Source organism: Tetrao urogallus, assembly GCF_951394365.1.
Source record: "Tetrao urogallus genome assembly, chromosome: 5".
In the NCBI taxonomy this organism is placed as follows: Eukaryota; Metazoa; Chordata; class Aves; order Galliformes; family Phasianidae; genus Tetrao; species Tetrao urogallus.
The window spans coordinates 58,175,051-58,194,291 of NC_136818.1; the positions used below are offsets into that span (position 1 = coordinate 58,175,051).

A 19,241-nucleotide genomic window follows, 5' to 3' on the forward strand; every position below is an offset into this window, starting at 1 on the left:
CGTAGATTTGTAATAGCAATGGTCTTTTTCAGTTTTGCAGCAAAAAACCAAAAGTTAGCAGAAACAAGTTATTTGCACAGATTTACTGTCTTTCTTGACGTGCTCCAGAGACTAATTATCTTAGTTTGCTTTATTGTTTTACCTATCTCAGAATGTGAAGGGATGTACATCATTAATTGGCCTGAAAATAGTGATGGGCAAACTTCAAAAGGTTCACAGGCTTAGTTTGAGAAGCATCCTATAAATAGACTGTATGCAAACTGTACCTGAACTCATCTGAGCTATTCTCATGACCTCTTTTTAGATCCATCCCTACCAACAGCAGCAAAACCATAGTTGCCTTCAAACCATAGTAATCTGTAAGTTTTTTACTCTCTCCCTTCACTTATTTAACCACTTAGCCTTATGACAGACATCTGTACCCAGCAGCCTTTAAATGCAAGTTCTCTGCATGTCTTTCAAGATGCCTTGTAAGCATACATTATAATTTCCCCAAAGTCTCAGTTTTGCTGGTGAGTATTTACTATACTTGACAGGGAACAGGCTGAGAAGAAATGGATTACAAGGGATGGGAAGAGTTAAGTAACACCTTACATAGAATTTAGGCAAGAAACCCTAAGCCATTGTGATGACTTCGTCTCTCAGTCAATAAATACAGCTGGGATCCAGTCTTCTGAGCAACTGGGAACAAAGATGGTCAACAGTTCCTAAAGTTTTTTATAAATTCTACTGATAGCTTCTGTTTTATGACAGAAAACAGCATATAAGATCTATCTAGTATGAAAAACCTTTGCCGCCGTGGAAGGAGCGAGTCTGCTGTATGTCCTGTATTTCTATATTTTTAAAACAAAGTAGCTCCTTGAATTTTAAATTTCAGTATTTATGTAACCCCAACTAAGTGATTTTGGAACTGAAATTACATGGTCAGCATCTTGAAAATCTTGAAAACACTTATTGTAATCATTTCATCATTTTTAATTGTCTAATTCTCCCCTAGATTATTAGGAGCACTGGTCCAGAGATCATTTATTAAACTCCTCTTCCCCAAATGTTTTTAAGTACTGATAAATACGAAATAACACCGGTCATTTACTACTCAATCTGCCTAAAGGATATATTTGTTGTAGCAAACCCTGGAGGAGGCTAAAAATTGCTCTGCTGATCCCTTTGCATACTGTTTGATTTCTATGTTCATTTCTGAAGACCTTCTGTGGTCATAAAAGGTAATGATCTGACAACGTTGCACATTTAATATGCCAAATATAGTTTAGAAAGCTCTGGTCCAAGCATTACTGGACACTGTCACACACCTCCCCTCTGGTGAGCCATCCAAACTTCATACTACCAAAGTACTTACTGTCCCTCTTGAGCTGTTAGCTACACCTGATATTCAAATGGATTCATTTCTACTGGAGATAAAGCTAAGGTCAGCAAATAAAAATAGAGACAGACAGCCATCTATCATTAAGTATCTCCATCAGTAAAGACGTGCTGATTAACACTCACTGAAAATCCAGCCTAAGATATTTCCAGGAGAGGGGCACTGATGGAAGTGCTCATTAGTAATACCAAAACAGTGGTACTGCCATTTACTTAGAGAGAGAAATTAGCCTAATTAGAAGTAGCAAAATCATTTATTATAAAGTAATGCACAGGATATAAAAAAGCATTTGGGTAAAAGAGACGATCCTTTTAGGCATGCTAATAGGAAGCATTCAGATGATAGAAGTCCTATTAAAAATTGCAGTTTGTATTAATTTTGTGTTCTTTCAGCAAGAAGCAACTTGTGGGTAAAGTGCCTAACCCCCAGATGAGCCATTTGGTCAAGTAGAAGACAAACTCAGGTGGAAGCATGTGTGCCTTCCAGTGTCCATGGTTTCACATGCGCAATGTACATACATGTATCTATTTACTAGGTGGCTGGATAAAAAGACAGGCAGTTTTTATATGGTATATATTATGCAGCAGGGCCGCATCAAAAAGGAACAATTTCTTTCTCCATGTAAGAATCACAAATCCTCTTTGCACTGAGCAGCATTAATGATTTTTCCCTTCTCTTGTGTGAAAAAAGAATCACAACAAACTGAACAAACTGAAAAGCACCACCCAGAAATCTTCTTCCTAGGAAAAAAAATACTTCTCTTTGTAAAAAAAAAAAAAAGTCAGAAATTAAATGAGTTCTAACTTAGCCCTGGAAAATCTCCTCAAAGTGAACAGCAGATCTTCTGGAAAGCTTACTTTAAATAGTTTGCATACTGGTAACAAAAAATAAGAATAATCCTATTGGCAAATTCAAAGAAAATCTGCTCAAACAACAAACATTCCCTCTGCAGAGAGAAAAAATCTCAAACCTGCTATTCTCTAAGGCTTTGTATTAGCACCAGTAAAAGCATTTGTAACAGTTAGGAATACAAAGAAAACAAAGTTAATTTGCTTTCCTTATGATACTAGTTCTTCAAGCACTCAGAAGAGTAAATCAAAACTTTCAAATTTTGCTTATAAATAAGGTTTGCTAATAGCAGTATTGAGTCTAATCTGCATAAAATGTTTGAGAAAATTTAATTCTATATTAGGACAGCTTGTTGCATAGGCAACATTGATTAGATTTTTACTAAATTTATTCTGAAGGTTTCACAGAAGTTCTTTGATGTTCTGAAATACGCTTTGATATTCATCAATTCTTATTCTTTAAAGTTCACCAACTCAACCTCAGTGTTGGCTGCACAGAAATGCAGGATGCAATATCTGAAAGTACAGCCTAAATTATGATGTTGCAGGCAGTATGTATCTTCAATTGCTCACTGGCAAAGGCTGAACGACAAAAGAGAGAAATCTCTCTCAGCTTTGCCATTACAGTGGTGATCTTCAGCCTAAGAAGGATGCTGGATCTGGATCTCCTGCTGACCACACTCACATGCACTGTCATTTCCAACTTCTTTCACTGACTGTGAAAACAGGCAGTGAGGGCTACTGTCCTCTGCGTTCATCTCAGTGACGTCAGCGAAGGCTGAACATACTCACTACCACATCCCTTTACATTGCTGTTTGTGTTTAAGCAACTATTTATGGTTCAACAGCAGTACCATAAAGGGTACGTAAATGCCAAAGCTGAATGACTGTAGTGACTAAGCTAATTAGTTAAAGCTGCTCCAGCGTCTAGACACCATTTGGTAGATGTAGTGCAGTCACGTAAGAGAAGTGCTGCATCGATATTCAAAGTAGAAAAGAAATACAAATCTGACACTGAAAAATTTCAGACTAAGTCAATGAATATGTGTCACGGTGATAAATGACACCATTATAGGAAGAAAAAAAAAGAAAACAAGCCAGAATACTTGTTATACTTGTTCTTCTTTAGCAAGGGTCAAATGCAGCATCTAGCTCCATACCTACAAATAGCTCCTGTATAGCTGAGGTGGTGCTATGTCTGTAACAGGGGCAAGAGGGCTTGGTATGTGTCAAAACTATACAAAACAGAACCTATTATTCTTTGTTGGAGGAGTTTTTCATTTTCGCTTTGTTTCATAAACACACAGTGAGTGGGCAGAAAGAAAAAAGTCAAAGGCTACATAAAAAACTCTATCAAGCAGTGAACTGAAAAGAGCCTCAAAGCAGCTCCATCACTACGGAGACAGTCCTCCCAGCACCTGGTGATTGAGAATTGACCAATCTTTGAAGATTTTTTTTTCATCAAAGGTACTAGAACTGTGTAATACAAATATATATACATCATAGCTCTTTAGTTATGGACCCATACTACTGAGCATCTGTGAGCAACTACAAATTTTTGCAGTGACAGTGCCTGAAAGGGCAGTAATACCCCTGTCCACCGACGGCTCTCCCCCACCTTCCAGCAGCCCAAGGCCCCATTCCAGCCTGTTCCAGCCCCTCCAGGCCATCAGTCCCCTGCTCCAGTGACACTCAAGGTGCTGCCCTCCACTCCCACAGCCCTTCCTGCCTGAGGCCACACTGAGCTGAGCCATGTATGCCTGTCCTTGGCCAGTCCTTGTTCCCAGGTGCCAATGCCTTACTATGCCCGGTTGTACAACTTGGCATTTGTACCTTTTTGTTGGTTTTTTTTTTTTTTTGAGATTAAAAAAAGGCGTTCTGAGCATCTTTACTCCTTTTTGAAGGGTAAAAAGAGTTAACATCAGACCTTTTGGCTCCCAGACCTGGATACCGAAAGCAGTTCCTCTCATATGAGCCAAATCAAATCTTTTGTAACTGGCAGAAACCACTGAAGGATCTTGGACACCACATATCAGCTACTAGCTGGAAGAAGCTGGCTTTTATCTGGTTTTGCTTCTGTTTCTTCATTTCAAATGACTTGAAGCCTAAGCCCACGCAAATATTTGATTCTGGATTTCTTTTATCTTTGTAAATTGCGTTGTTTATCTGGAAGTAAAACGCAGACACTCCTCAATTACATAAAAGCAGCCGATTCAGGTTGTGGGATATCTGGATACAGAAGCAACGAGCAGAGACCACACAAGATTCATTCCAAGGCCTCTCAGCACCAAGAGGTGCTCACCATGCAGGGCATCAGGCACCAGCACCACTCCAGCAGAGCACTATTTTTCCAGCCCAACCAACTGCTGCCCCACCATGTCCAATGGCACCCATGTCAGGCAGGCTTTCTTCCTACAGGACATTCAACATTCCAAGCAATGGAGAGCTGCCTGCTATAAAGCCAGTCATGTAAAATCCCAACATATTCATCAATGCTAACCAATATTTTAAAATTAACAATACCCTGTATTCTTTCAATTTTTCTACTAACAAAGCTCACCTTTTTCTGATTAAAAATTGCTCTAACATGAACACACAGTAAGCTCTTGCTTTATTTTTGTATCATATTCAAAGCATAATGAAGTCACACACTATTCTCCCTTAATGCTATCCTTTCCTCAAGCTATCTGCTAGGATCCCATTAGATTTTTCTACACAATGTCTGCTACAGCAAATCAAAAGACCTTACCAAAATACTGATCTCATAGTTTATCCATGTTAGTTAAAGCCTCTAAGTAACACAGGGTCATATGTTGAAGTATTTATAATTTAATATATTAGGTCTCCTCTGGGTTTAAGAAAAACTACTAAGCTCAAATGCGATTCTAAATAAGTGTGATTTATTTGCAATTGGGTAGAATAAATATTTTTTTTTGCTTCTGACCTTCTGCGTAATAAAACCAATTTTGAAAAATATGGTGCGAACCCTGTGCACAAGGTAATGCAATAAAGAATTAGAACAGTGATTTTCTGATGCAGTGACACAAAACAGGATTTTCTCTTTCTGTTTGCAAAAAAAAAGAAAAATTACCTCAGACCACATTTTAGAGGCCTGTTTGAGAGAACATCTGGAAAGCATTCCGCAGGAAATCAAACCTACATTAAATATGTTTTGTGGGGCTCTGTTTCCTTGCATCGACTTTAAGCATGCATAATGTGTTTCTGTCTTCTCAGCTGCAAAGAAAACACTTCTCTGAGCATCTTCTACAAAATTGTAGGCTGAACTGTCAGACCATGATTTCTGTCAGGGGACAGAAGATGTTAAGATTTCTATGTAGTTTATCTGTAACAAAGCTCTCCAATAACATGAACAAATCCCCTAGCTACTTTCAGAGTACTGAGAGTTTGTATATTTCCATTTTATTTCATTTCCTTTATTCTGTTTAATTTTAAGTTTCTAAATATAAATAGCTGTCATGTTTAAAGACGTCCAAGCCTCAGAGTCTCTCCATAGAATGTTACTCAGGAAAGAACTAGTCTGCATCAGAGAGAGTTGCTCTCACTTCATTAGCTGGGCAGACAGGAGTGTCTTTGAATTACAGATTGAAAACATAAGAAAATTATTGCCGCACTCACAAAGTAAGCCAAAGAAACTAATGCCACTGCAAGTCTTCGAGTGTGCCACTGGATGCTGAGGTGTTTATTAACAGCTACAGCAAGAGTGGTTCCAAGTACCTGAGAAACACATTCATTACAATAATATTCTCTGTAACCACATGAATAAACTGTAATAGAATATGGCTCAAGCATGAAGCTATTGTGGAGTCTAGAAGCAGAAAAGGAGAAGGAAAAAAAAAAAAAAGCTTCCCATAGAAGCATGTAGGTTCTCTGTTTACCAGAAATGTTCCTGTTGGCAAAAATATGATGCACTGAACATCAGGTCTCCTAAGGTTACACAAAGATTGTTTTTGCATGCCAACATCCCTTACTGGCACATCAGGATGTGCAGTGGCAGAATATCTCGGTGCCCCTTTGCCCCCTGAGTCATTCCTGACTAATGGAAAATGGGTGCATCCTTGCATTTGATTGTGCATAGTCTGAAGCCAATGTGGCTGAAACTCACCCTGAAGCTACGCTAAAAGCTGTTCTTAGCTCGGGAGTCAGACAACAAGTATCAAATCGGAAGAACAGCATATAAAAGCAGATTAGAGTCTCTTTTGCGAGAAGCTTTTTGGCCGTGCACAAAACAGCCCCATTAAATGGAAAATCCCCAAGTTTTGGCAGAAGCAAACCAGTATGGCATTGATCTTACTCAACATGCTTTACTTGCTTTTAGAAGATATATGGATGTCAAATGCTAGCAAAAAAATCACTGATTTATAGGATGAAGTTGGAAAACAAACAGCTTTTACCAGTTAAGGATGACATGGATGTCCTAAGAGTTTTTTTGTTTGTTTACTTTTTGCCTCCACTGTCAAAAAACCTGAACATGGCCACTGAGGCTAAGAGAGCTGACAGCCTGTGACATATCCAGCTGCTTACAGAAGTTCCTCTGAAAGACATTTTATGTTTTCAAGAATATTTTGCAGAGCTGCATTATGCTAGATACTGAGACATATCTCCAGCGTTACACAGTGCCTAATTAGAATACAGAGCAACTGGGAGGACACCAACTGGAGTTTGTGCTTGAAGTGGAACAAAAGAAAATGAATGGAATATTTAAATCAGGGAAGTTTTAACAGAGGTCCAAGTCAAATAGGATTTATAATATAAAAACTTTTTGTAATGATTTATAGTATGTGCTTGAACAAATTTACTGTAAGCACAAATATGCGAATGTTAGGGTATCTATTAATAATATCTTAGGCAAGGGTCACAGTCGCCTCACACAGAAAATCTGTATTCAACAGCAAACACACATCTGAAAACTTTCCCTGTGTTATTTGCTTTAAAGCCAGGAGATAATCAGTGTAGGAAACCACTACCTTCTGTGCTGAGAAGTCCTTGCAGATATTGGTACATTTACATACGGCTTCTACTTAACAGCAGTTAATCCACCAGTAGCACAGCAATGCTTAAAACATAATGAAAGCAATGCAATTTCTATTCAGCAAACATTAAAATGCTAAAACTTGAAAATATGCATGCTGCTGTCACTTGTTCTGTTGAGAAACAAAGTTTTATTTTTAGTTCCAGTGCTTACATTATCTTGCAGCTATTTTAATAGATGAACTGCCACCAGAAATATTCTCTCGCTGGGGCCTGATGTAGAGTGATATAAATAACCTTTACAAAGTCCAGCATAATGGAATGGTAAAATCAGTTGACATTCTTTTAATTAGCACTGCCTGAAGATTTACCTACACAAAATAAGAATACCCAAATTCACCCCAGGAATAAACCCACTGAAGTCACAGGTAAATGACTGGACAGAATATCTGTTATTCACATTAAACTTACAGTAGCTTCTTGCCCATAGTACTTACACAGTTTAAGGTGAATGGGAAACATGTTGATTTATTAAAGTCAATGCTACTGTGTGATACATATCTCCTTATTTTTCCTCTAAAACAGCAGGTTAGCCAAATGTGACAGAGCATATGTTTAAAGGGGATCAAAAGTGTCCTCCTCAACAGATTTAACACATTAGAGGGTGGAAACTACTCATGCAAACCAGTGGATGCTGGACTACTCTCTCTCTACAAAAATCTCTCAATTAACAATTCAGTGAACCAGTTGTGGCAGTGCTCTTATTGGAACCTCATCCGGCAAAGCAATTAAGAGCTTGCTTAACCGTAAAAACATGAGTTGCTCCAAATGTAGATTCTATTAAAGTTTAATATAAAATCTAATTTTCCTGGCTTTCAATATTTTTGACTAAACATGGGTAAAGCTGTTTCATTAACAAACATGATTTCATCTGTCCTACATGATAAAGAAACAAGAAGGCCCAATTCCCCCAGCTGTAACCCCCTTTCTGGATCATGCTTTTAATCTGTACTCTGTTTTTTATTACATAGGCGGTTTTCCTTTCTCACTTAGAGTAAGGAAACAGATGAAGTGATACAGAGATGAAGGGCCGTGTTTGGATGATACAAATACCCCCAGATTCTTAGAGCTATAGTATACTTGGTATGCTATAAAGTGGGTACTTTAACCCACTGAACTGTTTTTGCTAACAAGAGACTGACACAGAAGGTCACATATCTAAATATGGTCTAAGAGTGTAATCAGTTCTATTCATGTTTATTTTAAGATTGTTATATGGTCACACAGTTACTTTATTCCCTCTTTCACTTTCGTAACTCTGTAGACAAGTAATAATGAATTATCAGCAACATGATTACCTCTAATCCTTAAAAATAATCAGGAAGGAATAGCAGGACTTCAGTGTCATGAGGGATATTGCCAAAGCTACGCCATGCAAAACATCAGGCAGCTGAACCAAAGAGCTCTGACAATGCTGAGGCATAGCTTCTGTTTTACAGATAACAGGCACAAAAGAATTACACTACCTTTCTGTGGTTACTGGGTTTCAGGAATGGCTGGAGGCTCTAGCTGGCTGCAGACATGCTGCTTGGAGCGTCTCAAGTTTGCGTGCCAAAGGACCTCAGTGCAAAGATACCGTGTGCTTACTGCTTCTTAGAGCATAAAACCCCCTGTGCTTTAGGATTTCCTCCTCACTGTTAAAGCATAAAGCGATGTGAAGGTTTGGTGTGGGAATACAACTGAGCTATTTTTCTAATTACTATATCTTTGTTTGCATCTATGCTTCCGTTGGAAAAATGTCAATCATCCAGCAAACTTTTAATCTTCAAGACCTTCTTAAGCAGAACAGAAGGAGTATAAATGAGGACTGGCCAAGCAAATCTTGGCATCACAGAATGAGATCTATCTACACTTTAACAGTGACAAAGCAGCCTTGGTTTGCCGGGTGTTCTGATTTTAAGATTCCGAAGGGATTTATGGTTATGTTTTAAGGAGGAACGGCACGATTCCTTCTGAGGTTTGCTCAGAGGGAAGAAATTTAAAATGACCTTTGTTTACTCAATGCAGGGAAGGGAGATGAATACTGCGTCTATTTTACTCTCTTAATGAAAGACATCAATGTGATTAATCACGTGAGGGAGTAGAAAGGAAGAAAATAATACAATATTCCAAGCTTTCCACTTCACTTTTCCTTGATTTGAAAGGTTTTTGCTTATTTTCCAGAAACTACATTTTTTTTTCCCCAGACTAGCATTTCCCCCCCTACCCCAAACTCCAATTCACTCTCATATGTCTTGCTGCCAAGCACACCAGATTCTGTCCCACCTCCCACTAGACCACATTGTCTGAATTTTCTAAAATGTGATAATTCCTCACTAATTCTTTTTTTGTTTTGTTTTCTGTAACTATGGTACCTCTAGCAATACATACATATACATATATATACATAAATATATACACACGTACATGCATATATAGATGCATATATATATATATGCATATATATGCAAATATATATATTCATGAAATATATATGTATAAATCATTCTTCTCCAAGCAAGGCTGGGTTCCAGATGTGAGGTAAGCTTGTAGGCATGCTGCAGTATATGGTCTGAAAACCAGATTTGCCATTTCTTCCTCTCTCACTTGGTCACGTGCAACCAGGGGCCTTTCCTAGCCAAGCACCAACACTGTACTCAGAGCAGAGGGATCTGCTCGTAGCCCCATCCCAGGCAAACTATGTTACACTGTAGACATCCTGCATCAAGAGCAGGGTTAGCCAGGCAGCTATGGGAATGGATTTCTTGCCCATTCCCTGTATATATGATACAGACACAGCCTGCACATCTCTAGAAATCAAAAGCATCCCTGTTCTAATGTCCTTAGTAGCGTTATGAAAACTACATGTTGTCCTGCTTTTGCATACCGACAGCAAACAGTAATCTCAATGAGATGTCAGACAGTTTGGAGTGCCCAACTGATACAAACACCCCAGAGGGATGCAAACCCTATTCTGTTAGAATTGCACCACTGCCACTGTATCCTTCACGACAGTGCTCAGCGAGTGTTGGAACCCCTGCATGGAGAGCCAGTTGGAGACCAAGCAGTCCAGCCCAGCTGCTGGCCAACTGCCTTGTGACCAGCAGAAGCCACAGGGCTCAAGTGGGGAGGAGCATCAATGTTTCCCTTTCATTTTCTGAATCACAGATGATCACTCGACTGAGGCAGGATATTGAGGGAGGAAAAGAGCAGCACACAGAAGAGATGTGAGGAGGGACTGTAAGCAGCTGTAATGGAGAGGGTTCAAACGTGGCAGAGAGGCAGCAAAAGTCAGATAATGATGAGAGACCTGGGAAAAGGAGATGAAAGGAGGCTAAGCAATGGTAAGAAGCATGACAGTAAAGAAAGAGAGGAAGCAGGAAAAATGAAAGCGAAGTCTGAGAAAAAGAAAACTTGAAGAAAAGAGCCTATTTGTGTTCCGTCTCTCTTCTCTCCTCCACACATCCCTTGAGTGCCCTGTTCCCTGCCACCTGTTAACAATGCAACAGGAGACAATTCCCTACTAACATGAGAGTCTGGGTTCCTCTCTTCTACAGCAGGACATACCTCTTCATAAACTTCCCTACAGTGTTTGACCAACCCCTCTCCTTACCCATAAAGGTTTGCAGAGTGTAACCAGCTACAGAAACACCCAGTGTTCACTTGCAGAGAAGCCACAAACAGGTACTAGCATGAAGCACTCACTGATTTGCACATGCCTTATGGAAAACGAGCAGAGAAACAGAGGCTCCTTTTTCATAGCAAATTATCATTAAAATATTTCGACGGAATACAAAGAAGGTAAATTATTTTCTTGGCAAGTTTTGTATGCTTTTAAGAAACACGGTAAGTTGAGCTTTTCTTCTGGCTTTTACTGTGAACGACCTTTTTTGTGCACTGATAAAAATGTCTGTGGATCTACACACAAGGTTCTTCTACCTGTACACGCAGACATCTTCCAAGCAGAACTGAATGGTTCTTGCACCAAAGACAGAACAGAAAAGGTGACCAGAAACTGCTGACAGCAGTATCCCCAAACGATTGTACCAGGGGTGAGCACTTGCCAATGAATGGTAATGAAAGCACATATAAAGATTTGGCCCTGTGAACACTGAGCGTCAAAAATAATTTTATTGTAGTTTTATTTGGAAATTGGTCAAGAACAATTTTTTGACTGTTTCACCACCATTTTGAGTACAGCAGTGCTGAAGTACAAGAACCTTACTTTCTACAATTAGATCTTAATTAAGAGGGGGGAAAAAAAAGCATTCTAAAAAGTCTACAAAGAAAATAAATACCTTTCTTTTCAGATCTTTACAGCAAGTGACTGAATTGATACTCTTCTAATTTTCTGTTCTTTCAGTAAGTCACATCTGTATTGTTATCATTCTGCTCAGTTCCTGATGAACTTATCCAGAAGACAGAGGACATATGCAAATTCAAAACACTGATTACTAAAAAAAAAAAAGCCAAACTAATGACTCACATTTCTGTAGCACAAAGGAATTAGAATTTTTAAATATTGTCAAAGTGATTCTGGCAAAAATAAAGCACGCTGTTCTGTTTTCACAACAGAATGATATTTCTAAAACATGCCAGTCAACCTTATGGAATTTAACTGGTGGCTGAAGCACTTGAAATAGGAAGCTTCTCAGGGGTTTGAGCTTTTCCAGGACAACTGGGTAAAGTTTTTGACAGTTAAATGACTTTCCTTACAAGTTTTGTTTATATTCATAATAAAATGAATTCTAATGGCTTCTTTCTGTTCTTTTTCTTTCAGTTGTTTTTTCTTTCTTTTCAGTTAGAATTGACAGGTATACATGAAAGGTGTGCCTGAAAGCTTCAAATATGGGATATGGACTTGGATATGAGGAGAAGCAAGCATAAGAATGATAATGAAAATGAACCATTCAGTATTTTGATGAAGTTGAAAAATTAGAACTATTTATGTAAGTCAGAACTTATTTGCATTTCCTGACTTTTCTGGCCCCTTTTTTTCCCCTCGATTAAGAGTTCACATTATATAACAGATGATAAATGAATAGAAGAGAAAACAAAAGAATAAACGTGTGGTAGCCTCAGTTTGGCTGAATTGCTTCACTCGTTTTAATTCTGTTTCAAAAGCAGATTCGGTGAGATTATGATCCAGTGACATTATGATTCAGTGATATTTACGGTGTGCGGTTCTGGGCTCCTCAGTTCAAGAAAGACAGAGAACTTCTAGAGAGAATCCAGTGGAGTGCCACAAAGATGACAAAGGGCCTGAAGCATCTCCCTTATGAGGAAAGGCTGAGAGACCTGGGGTTGTTCAGCCCGGAGAAGACTGAGAGAGGATCTGATCAATGCTTATCAATAACTAAAGGGTGGAAGTGAAGTGGAGTGGCCAGGCTTTTCCAGTGAGTGCCCAGCAGCAGGACAAGATGCAGCAGGGACACACTGGGACATAGGACGTTCCATATGAACATGAGGAAAAAAATCTTTACTTTGAGGGTGACAGCACTGGAACAGGCTGCACAGAGCAGTTGTGGAGTCTCCTTTTCTGAAGATATTCAAAATCGACCTGGATGCTTTCTTGTGTAACCTGCTCTAGGGAACGATGCTTTAGCATGTTGGATTGGATGATCCCCAAGGTCCATTCCAACCCCTGTGATCCTGTGCATCCAAAACAAAGCTCTTAAAAGCATCCCAAACTGAATGTTGAAATACATATTTGCATGGGCCCAAGTATATTTTGTAAGTAATATGGACAGATTCAGAGCTCTCATTTCTGAATGACCAGCATTTGCAAAACACTCATGAGAGTACTTTCAGAAATGCTTCAGAACATGCCCCCCTTGTCTTACTTGGCATTATGAAGAAGCTCCAGTACATGTAACAGGCACGCAAATAACAGTTTCTAAATGCCTTGGTTTCACAGTAGTTAGAACACAGCCTCAAATTATTCTCTCATTTAGATACTCTTTCTGATTTCAAAATGAACAAGAAGTTAACGGAGGTAGAATTATATGTCTTGTGACTACTGCTTTTAATTATTCTAAACATGTCTGGAATTACTATGCAGACTGATATTTATCAATGCCAAAACTTTCAATAGCAAGGAGGGGATGTCATCTCTACTTCCCTTTCTTTCCTCTCCTGCCCAAGCCGCTGTTTTCCTGTAAATCACTGGGAACAAACCACACCACCTCCTTCTAAGTGCACAACAATTCAAAGAAAATGCCTTTCACTGTGTTTTGGATGAAATGGAATAACTCTACTGCTGATTTCCCCTTTCCTGGACAGGAGAGAGGAAAGGAACTAACCGTGCTAGCAATTCAAACAGCCCACAAGGCATTAATAGGGGATGACTGTCAGCATCCTGCAACATTTGCTGCACCCCAGGTGCAGGACCAAGTGCTGTTTTTTGCTGACCCTGCCCCAGACCCTCAGAGTTTGCCCGCTCATGAGTCCAAACATTTTAATTTGGCAGTTTAAAGAAAAGCAGCAACAGGAAGAAAATCTAAAGAAATCCATTTCCACCCCAGCATTGGCTGCAACTCTGGGCAACAGGAGCAGACATTTTACCAAGGTTTTTTCTGCAGCTGAAATGGAGAAAGCACGACACCAGGCTCATGAAGTCAGATTAAACAAAATGCTATTAAAAACTTTGCTGCTGATAAAACATTAGATTAAAGCTGACCAAAGAAAAACGCAGTCATAAGAGAAGTAATGGCATTCATTTAACTAAGCAATTTCTGAGCACAGCCTGAAAAACAGGAAAAAGTGTCCCAATAAAACCCTCTCCCCATCTCATTAGTACCATAACACTGGAATTTTGGCAGGAAGCTCAGCAAAGATGCTGTAACTCTGCTATTTAACAGGGCCTGTGTTAAGTAAGACAATCTAGGTCTAACAATTTATGCAAACAAAAAGACTGATGACACAATGTGGAAATGGAAAACAAGTGGTTCTGACTCCAGAACCAGCATCCAGCTCTCACAAACTGCAATAGCCATCAAGGTGTTGAATGTGCCTCACTGGGCTGCAGTGAAAATCCTGCCCCAACATAAAGCTGCTCCAGTCTGTCAGCACAGCAGTGGCACCTGCCATCCCTGAGCCATAGGGCAGAGCAGAGCTCTGTTGCTCCTCCCCTGCCAGCACCTCAGGCACATGTGGTGCTCAGGTCACGGGTTTAGGATCTCTGGAGGGGGGCTCATACGTAAACAACAAAGTAAATATTTTATCAGACACATAAAAGTACTTATTTAAGGTATGCACATATCTTTGGTGTCCTTGACATTTAACAATAGTGTTTATTCCCTCACTTGCTAATTTGAAGGCTTTGGTGAACTACGTACAAAGAATGCACACATTAGAAATGACTAAGATTCTTGGGCACGACTTCATAAACACAGCATTGGAACAGCATTCTTATATAAACATACACAATGCTAAGCAGGAGTAAAGCATTTCCTAAGGGCAGAGGAGGATCTGTACGCCACTGAGCAAGCACCATGCGATAACCTGTAGAGAAGTTGCTGACAGCGGAAGGAGCCAGTTTGTCGGGCAAAGCAACACTCTGTGCTGAGCTCACCAGGGGAAGAGACTGGGGATCGGGTCACTAAATCAATGACCCTCCAGTTACATCAGCCCAGCCTTTTTGCCAGAAGAGGGCAGAGAAAACAATTCCAAGCCTAAAATAGCAATGAAAAGACAGTGGGATGCAGTCCCCTTTTCTTCCTACGAAGAAAAAGCCTGCATGGAATCTGTGTATTCTGACCACACACAAAGTCCACCATGTGGCTTGCATCCACTGTTATTCAAGCTTACAGGCTAGGTAACAATGACAATAAATCCCATTATAATGAATAATTCTATTTCCACCTGGCCGCTAATGGGACATAAAAATAACTTTGAGATATCATTTCATAGAGACACCTAATTAATTAAAATGTTTCCAACAGAAACCTGTGAAAATTAAACCAAGCATTTAACGATTCTTCCATAACGAGAGGGAATAGCTGTGAGCAGTTTGAAGAAGGCACACACGGTAACCAGATGCAGGCTTTTGTTACTCTGTTAAGGATGTCAGAGACTTTTGCTGCTTTCCCCAACTCCTATTGCCTAGTGGACATTCTAACCTTTACTCCTGGCAAATCCAGCAGTACCAAGAAGTTCTCTCTGGCACCTCATTAATCACTCCCCTGCCATGTGCTATCTTACCTGCAGATGTAATTCTTCTTGCAGGATTCTTGTAAATTCAGGCAGTTTGGTTTCTCCCTGTCCTCATATGAACACACAGGAACAATAGTCTGCCGCCTCCTTTCTGTACAGGCTACGTCTCGACAGGAGCAGAAGAGCATCCCGTAGCTGTGCTTTGGGGGAACTTTGTCAAAAAATAGCCGGAGGGCCTTATGACACTTCCGCTTGTTACAGATTTCATTAGACGTGCTGCTGGTGCAGGGGGTTATGTAAGCAGATCTGAACCTCTTGCAGGTATCATTTAGGTTACAAGCTTTTGCTGCATCCAAGCAGTTGTTCCCCTTTGAAAGTACTGGCTCCACTAGAAAAAACAACACAACAGCAGTAAGAAACGTGTCACATTCATATCGTGTTTTGACGCTTGTGTTTATTTCATTGTGTTAATGAGATCCTGATTATATATTTGATACATGCAAAACGTGCAGTGCCAGAACCTGTGACCATTGCTTATGTTTCTAAGGGCAGAATCATAGAATCGCTGAAGTTGGAAAAGACCAATAAGTTCATCTAGTCCAACCATCAAATGGTGATGGCTTAGCGAGAGATCGACTACACCAGGAGGCTGCACTTCATCTTCTTTGCAGCTGACATGCAGGATGGAAATTGGGTAAGACTTGTCCTCACTTAAATGCCATTATACTGGTAAACTGGGAGGGATACATGTGGCCCATTGCACAAGAACTCAGCAGGACTCTTAAGCCTGGGTTTGGAAAAAAGTTACTCTCTTATTTTTTTTCCTTCAACAGTATAACTGATATCCTGTGTCTACATCAAGAAACAACATTTAAATGTAATTTATGTACTCTGCAGAATGTAAAAGCCACATGCCTGCTACCACAGTTTCTGAGGTATAAAAGTAGCCAACACAGACAGCAGCACAAGCACAAGGCAAGCAGTGGAGCCTCGCTATTCCAGGGGCTCTGAGGCAACCCACCAAGCCTGTGAGCTCTGGGCTCTGACCAAGAGACTTTCATGAGATCTGTAGGTGCCACCTGAACACTGAGTTTTATGAAGCTGTGAGTTTTAAATCTGACACAGAATTAACAAGTCACAGTGAAAGAAACATTTTAATACCAGGATTCACTTTCCCTTGTACACATGCATGCACATGCACACACTATAAGTTAGAGAAAAATAAATTAAACTCAGATAAAAGATTATAATCACACATTTAATTTTGCAATACATTATCCACATATTAAAATCCAACATATGCTTTGCTTGAAAACGAAGGCAACTGGCATTAGAGCGCAAAATTCAATTAAGAATAATCATAATGTTGCTTTGGATAATGGGAATGCCAATGCCACAGAACCAAGAAGATGCATCAATTTTCCCCTGCTACAGAATTTGCAAGCTGAACAAAATATCAAAAACATTGCATCAATCTTTTAGGAGGAATGGCCAAAGGTACAACTCAATGCCATTCCTCTCCATTCTCCCACCATTCTGCCCCATTCTCAGACCAGGACACCAATTTCTTCTCTTTCCTCATGGCCAGAAGGATGGGACAGCTAAGCTGCTGTCCCACAGTGCACAGAGCTGCTGCATTCCCTTGAACCAGTGGTGCCTGAGATTATGGCCGTGGATGCCACTATGCGTATATAAATTACCTGCTACCATCCCATGCATCTCAGCCAGCCAGAAACAACCCAACACTTAAGGAAAATCCATAACATTTGTTTTTCACTCTAACAACACGTTCTAACTACATTCAGTGTGTTCATACATTTGTCATTTAAGTATTTAATATTCTCAACAATCCTTCCCACACCCAGCTTCCTGCACAAGCAGCTGTACGTTTCTGCTTATCTCCACACATTACATTATAAACATACTACATTTGACTATAAATTAACAGCCAAGAATTTCTTATAGTAGTGTCTACCAGTTTAAGTTAAACCAGATGCAGAAGAGATGGGATATCCAAATACAACCCTCCGATAAGATTGTAAGATTTTTTATATAATTGCATTGTATTAACTTATAACTATAATATTAACCATGAACTCTCCAAGTTTCTTTCCTGTGATACAGAATATAGAATTATATGTTTGGTACAAATATAATTACTATGTAATCTGCAGGGCATATAATTATGCAATATATGAATAGTACACGCTAATTACTGTGTGATTGCAGAGTAATTACATGGTTGTTTGTGCCTGGGAGTCAAACCGCTGAATTCCACTCTTTAAAATCAGATTCTGTGGAAGAGCTCTAGATGGTGCATATCAATGCAAACAGACATCAACTTACCGTGCAATACACTATAGAGCATTATTTACAAAAAAAGATAAAAAAAAAAACCAAGATGTAATAAAGCACTTATTACTAATAATCATATACACATTTCCCAATAAAGGTTGAACTAAGTAGCAAATGCTGCTACAAAATTTAAAAGTGCTGTGAATATGAATACCTCAGAAATCAGAAAGGACAGGTTAATGAAGCATTCAGAAAAATAGAGCATAAGCCAAATTCACTGAAAGCACCAACAGCAGCGAATGTTACCTTGCAGGAAAGCTGAATTACTGGCAAAGTGTTCAGACAGAACAGCAGTGCTCAGTCATATCTTTCATATAACTTATATCCAAGAATTGCATTCCCGTGTGAACTCTGAGCATTGATCATGTTCTCTGTTTTTTGTTTGTTTTTAACTACCCTTGGCTATAACTTGCCACTTGCTTCCTCTATTTTGATCCATATGTCTCCAGCTATTGTTTGTAGTGTATTTATCATCACATTATACAGTTTATTTCTATCTTTTATAACCAAGACTAATGCAAAGCACATAAGAAATCTACACCAACTGCACTTGAATTAAATGAGACTGTCTAAACTTCTCATTAGTGCCAGCTTCTCCCATGCTTTTAAATCATGTTTTAACACAACTTACCATCCAGAACACATTTTTCTGCTTTATTTTTATTGAAGAAGTAGAGTGTGATTATTCTTAAATCCTGTGGTAGCTACAAACAGTTAACAGGATTGAGAATGTTTCTGAGGATTACTTACACAGTAGTAATATATAAAGTCAAAATTTCACCCAGCTTCTGTTCTGAAAAGCTTAAATTATTAAGACAGGCAGAAGTTTGGCTCTCACTAGGTTCTGACTAAGTTAGGAGCTAATGGATCTAATCCAGAGCTTCTTTTCCTGCCAGTGTCCCTCGGGAAAATTCCGTGTAAGATCTTTTTTTCAGTTCCTCCTCTCCTGGGGCATTTGGGTAAGGATGGAAGGCAGTCAGACCACAACCTGGGACAAGTGAAGCTTCCTGCCTGCTGCATTTCCCCACCAAGAGTTTTCTCCCTCTCAGGTCAGCTTTGCCTTTGTGGAAATCTGTGCCAAATCACGCAGCTCTCAGCTCCTGCCAAATCTCTGCAGACTCTCAGGTAAGCCACTTCCAGCCTTGTAAGTGATGCCTTGTGCCACATGGGTGTGCGTGAGGCACTGGTCTGCACATGCAGCCAGCAATGCTCATCCCAGAAATCACCGGAGCCATTAGCAATAGCAGCTCAGGGCACCAGCCTGCTGCAGTGCAAGGAGGAGTCACAGCACAACAGCCAGAGCCAGGAGCTTGGGTGGGAAAGCAGATGCCCACAAACAACGAGTAAGGATGCCCAAACAGTCCTCCTATGTGAGAGCTTGCTGTATAACGAGCGCAGAAGCTCTGGGGCAGCAACAAGGGGCTGAGAAATCCTAACTTACACCCATGTGGACCACCATTTCCCAGCCATCTGTG

General features: G+C 39.7%; 1 protein-coding gene across 1 annotated transcript in view; it reads right to left on the reverse strand.

Moving 5' to 3' along the window:
- GFRA1 (GDNF family receptor alpha 1) overlaps positions 1–19,241 on the reverse strand; it is a gene marked incomplete at both ends in the record, with an annotated part of 135,357 nt that overhangs the window by 34,099 nt on the left and 82,017 nt on the right. Inside the window, one exon of the mRNA XM_079535528.1 lies at positions 15,460–15,799. Within this exon, the coding sequence (XP_079391654.1) occupies positions 15,460–15,799 (340 nt within the window). The remainder of the gene's footprint in view (positions 1–15,459; positions 15,800–19,241) is intronic.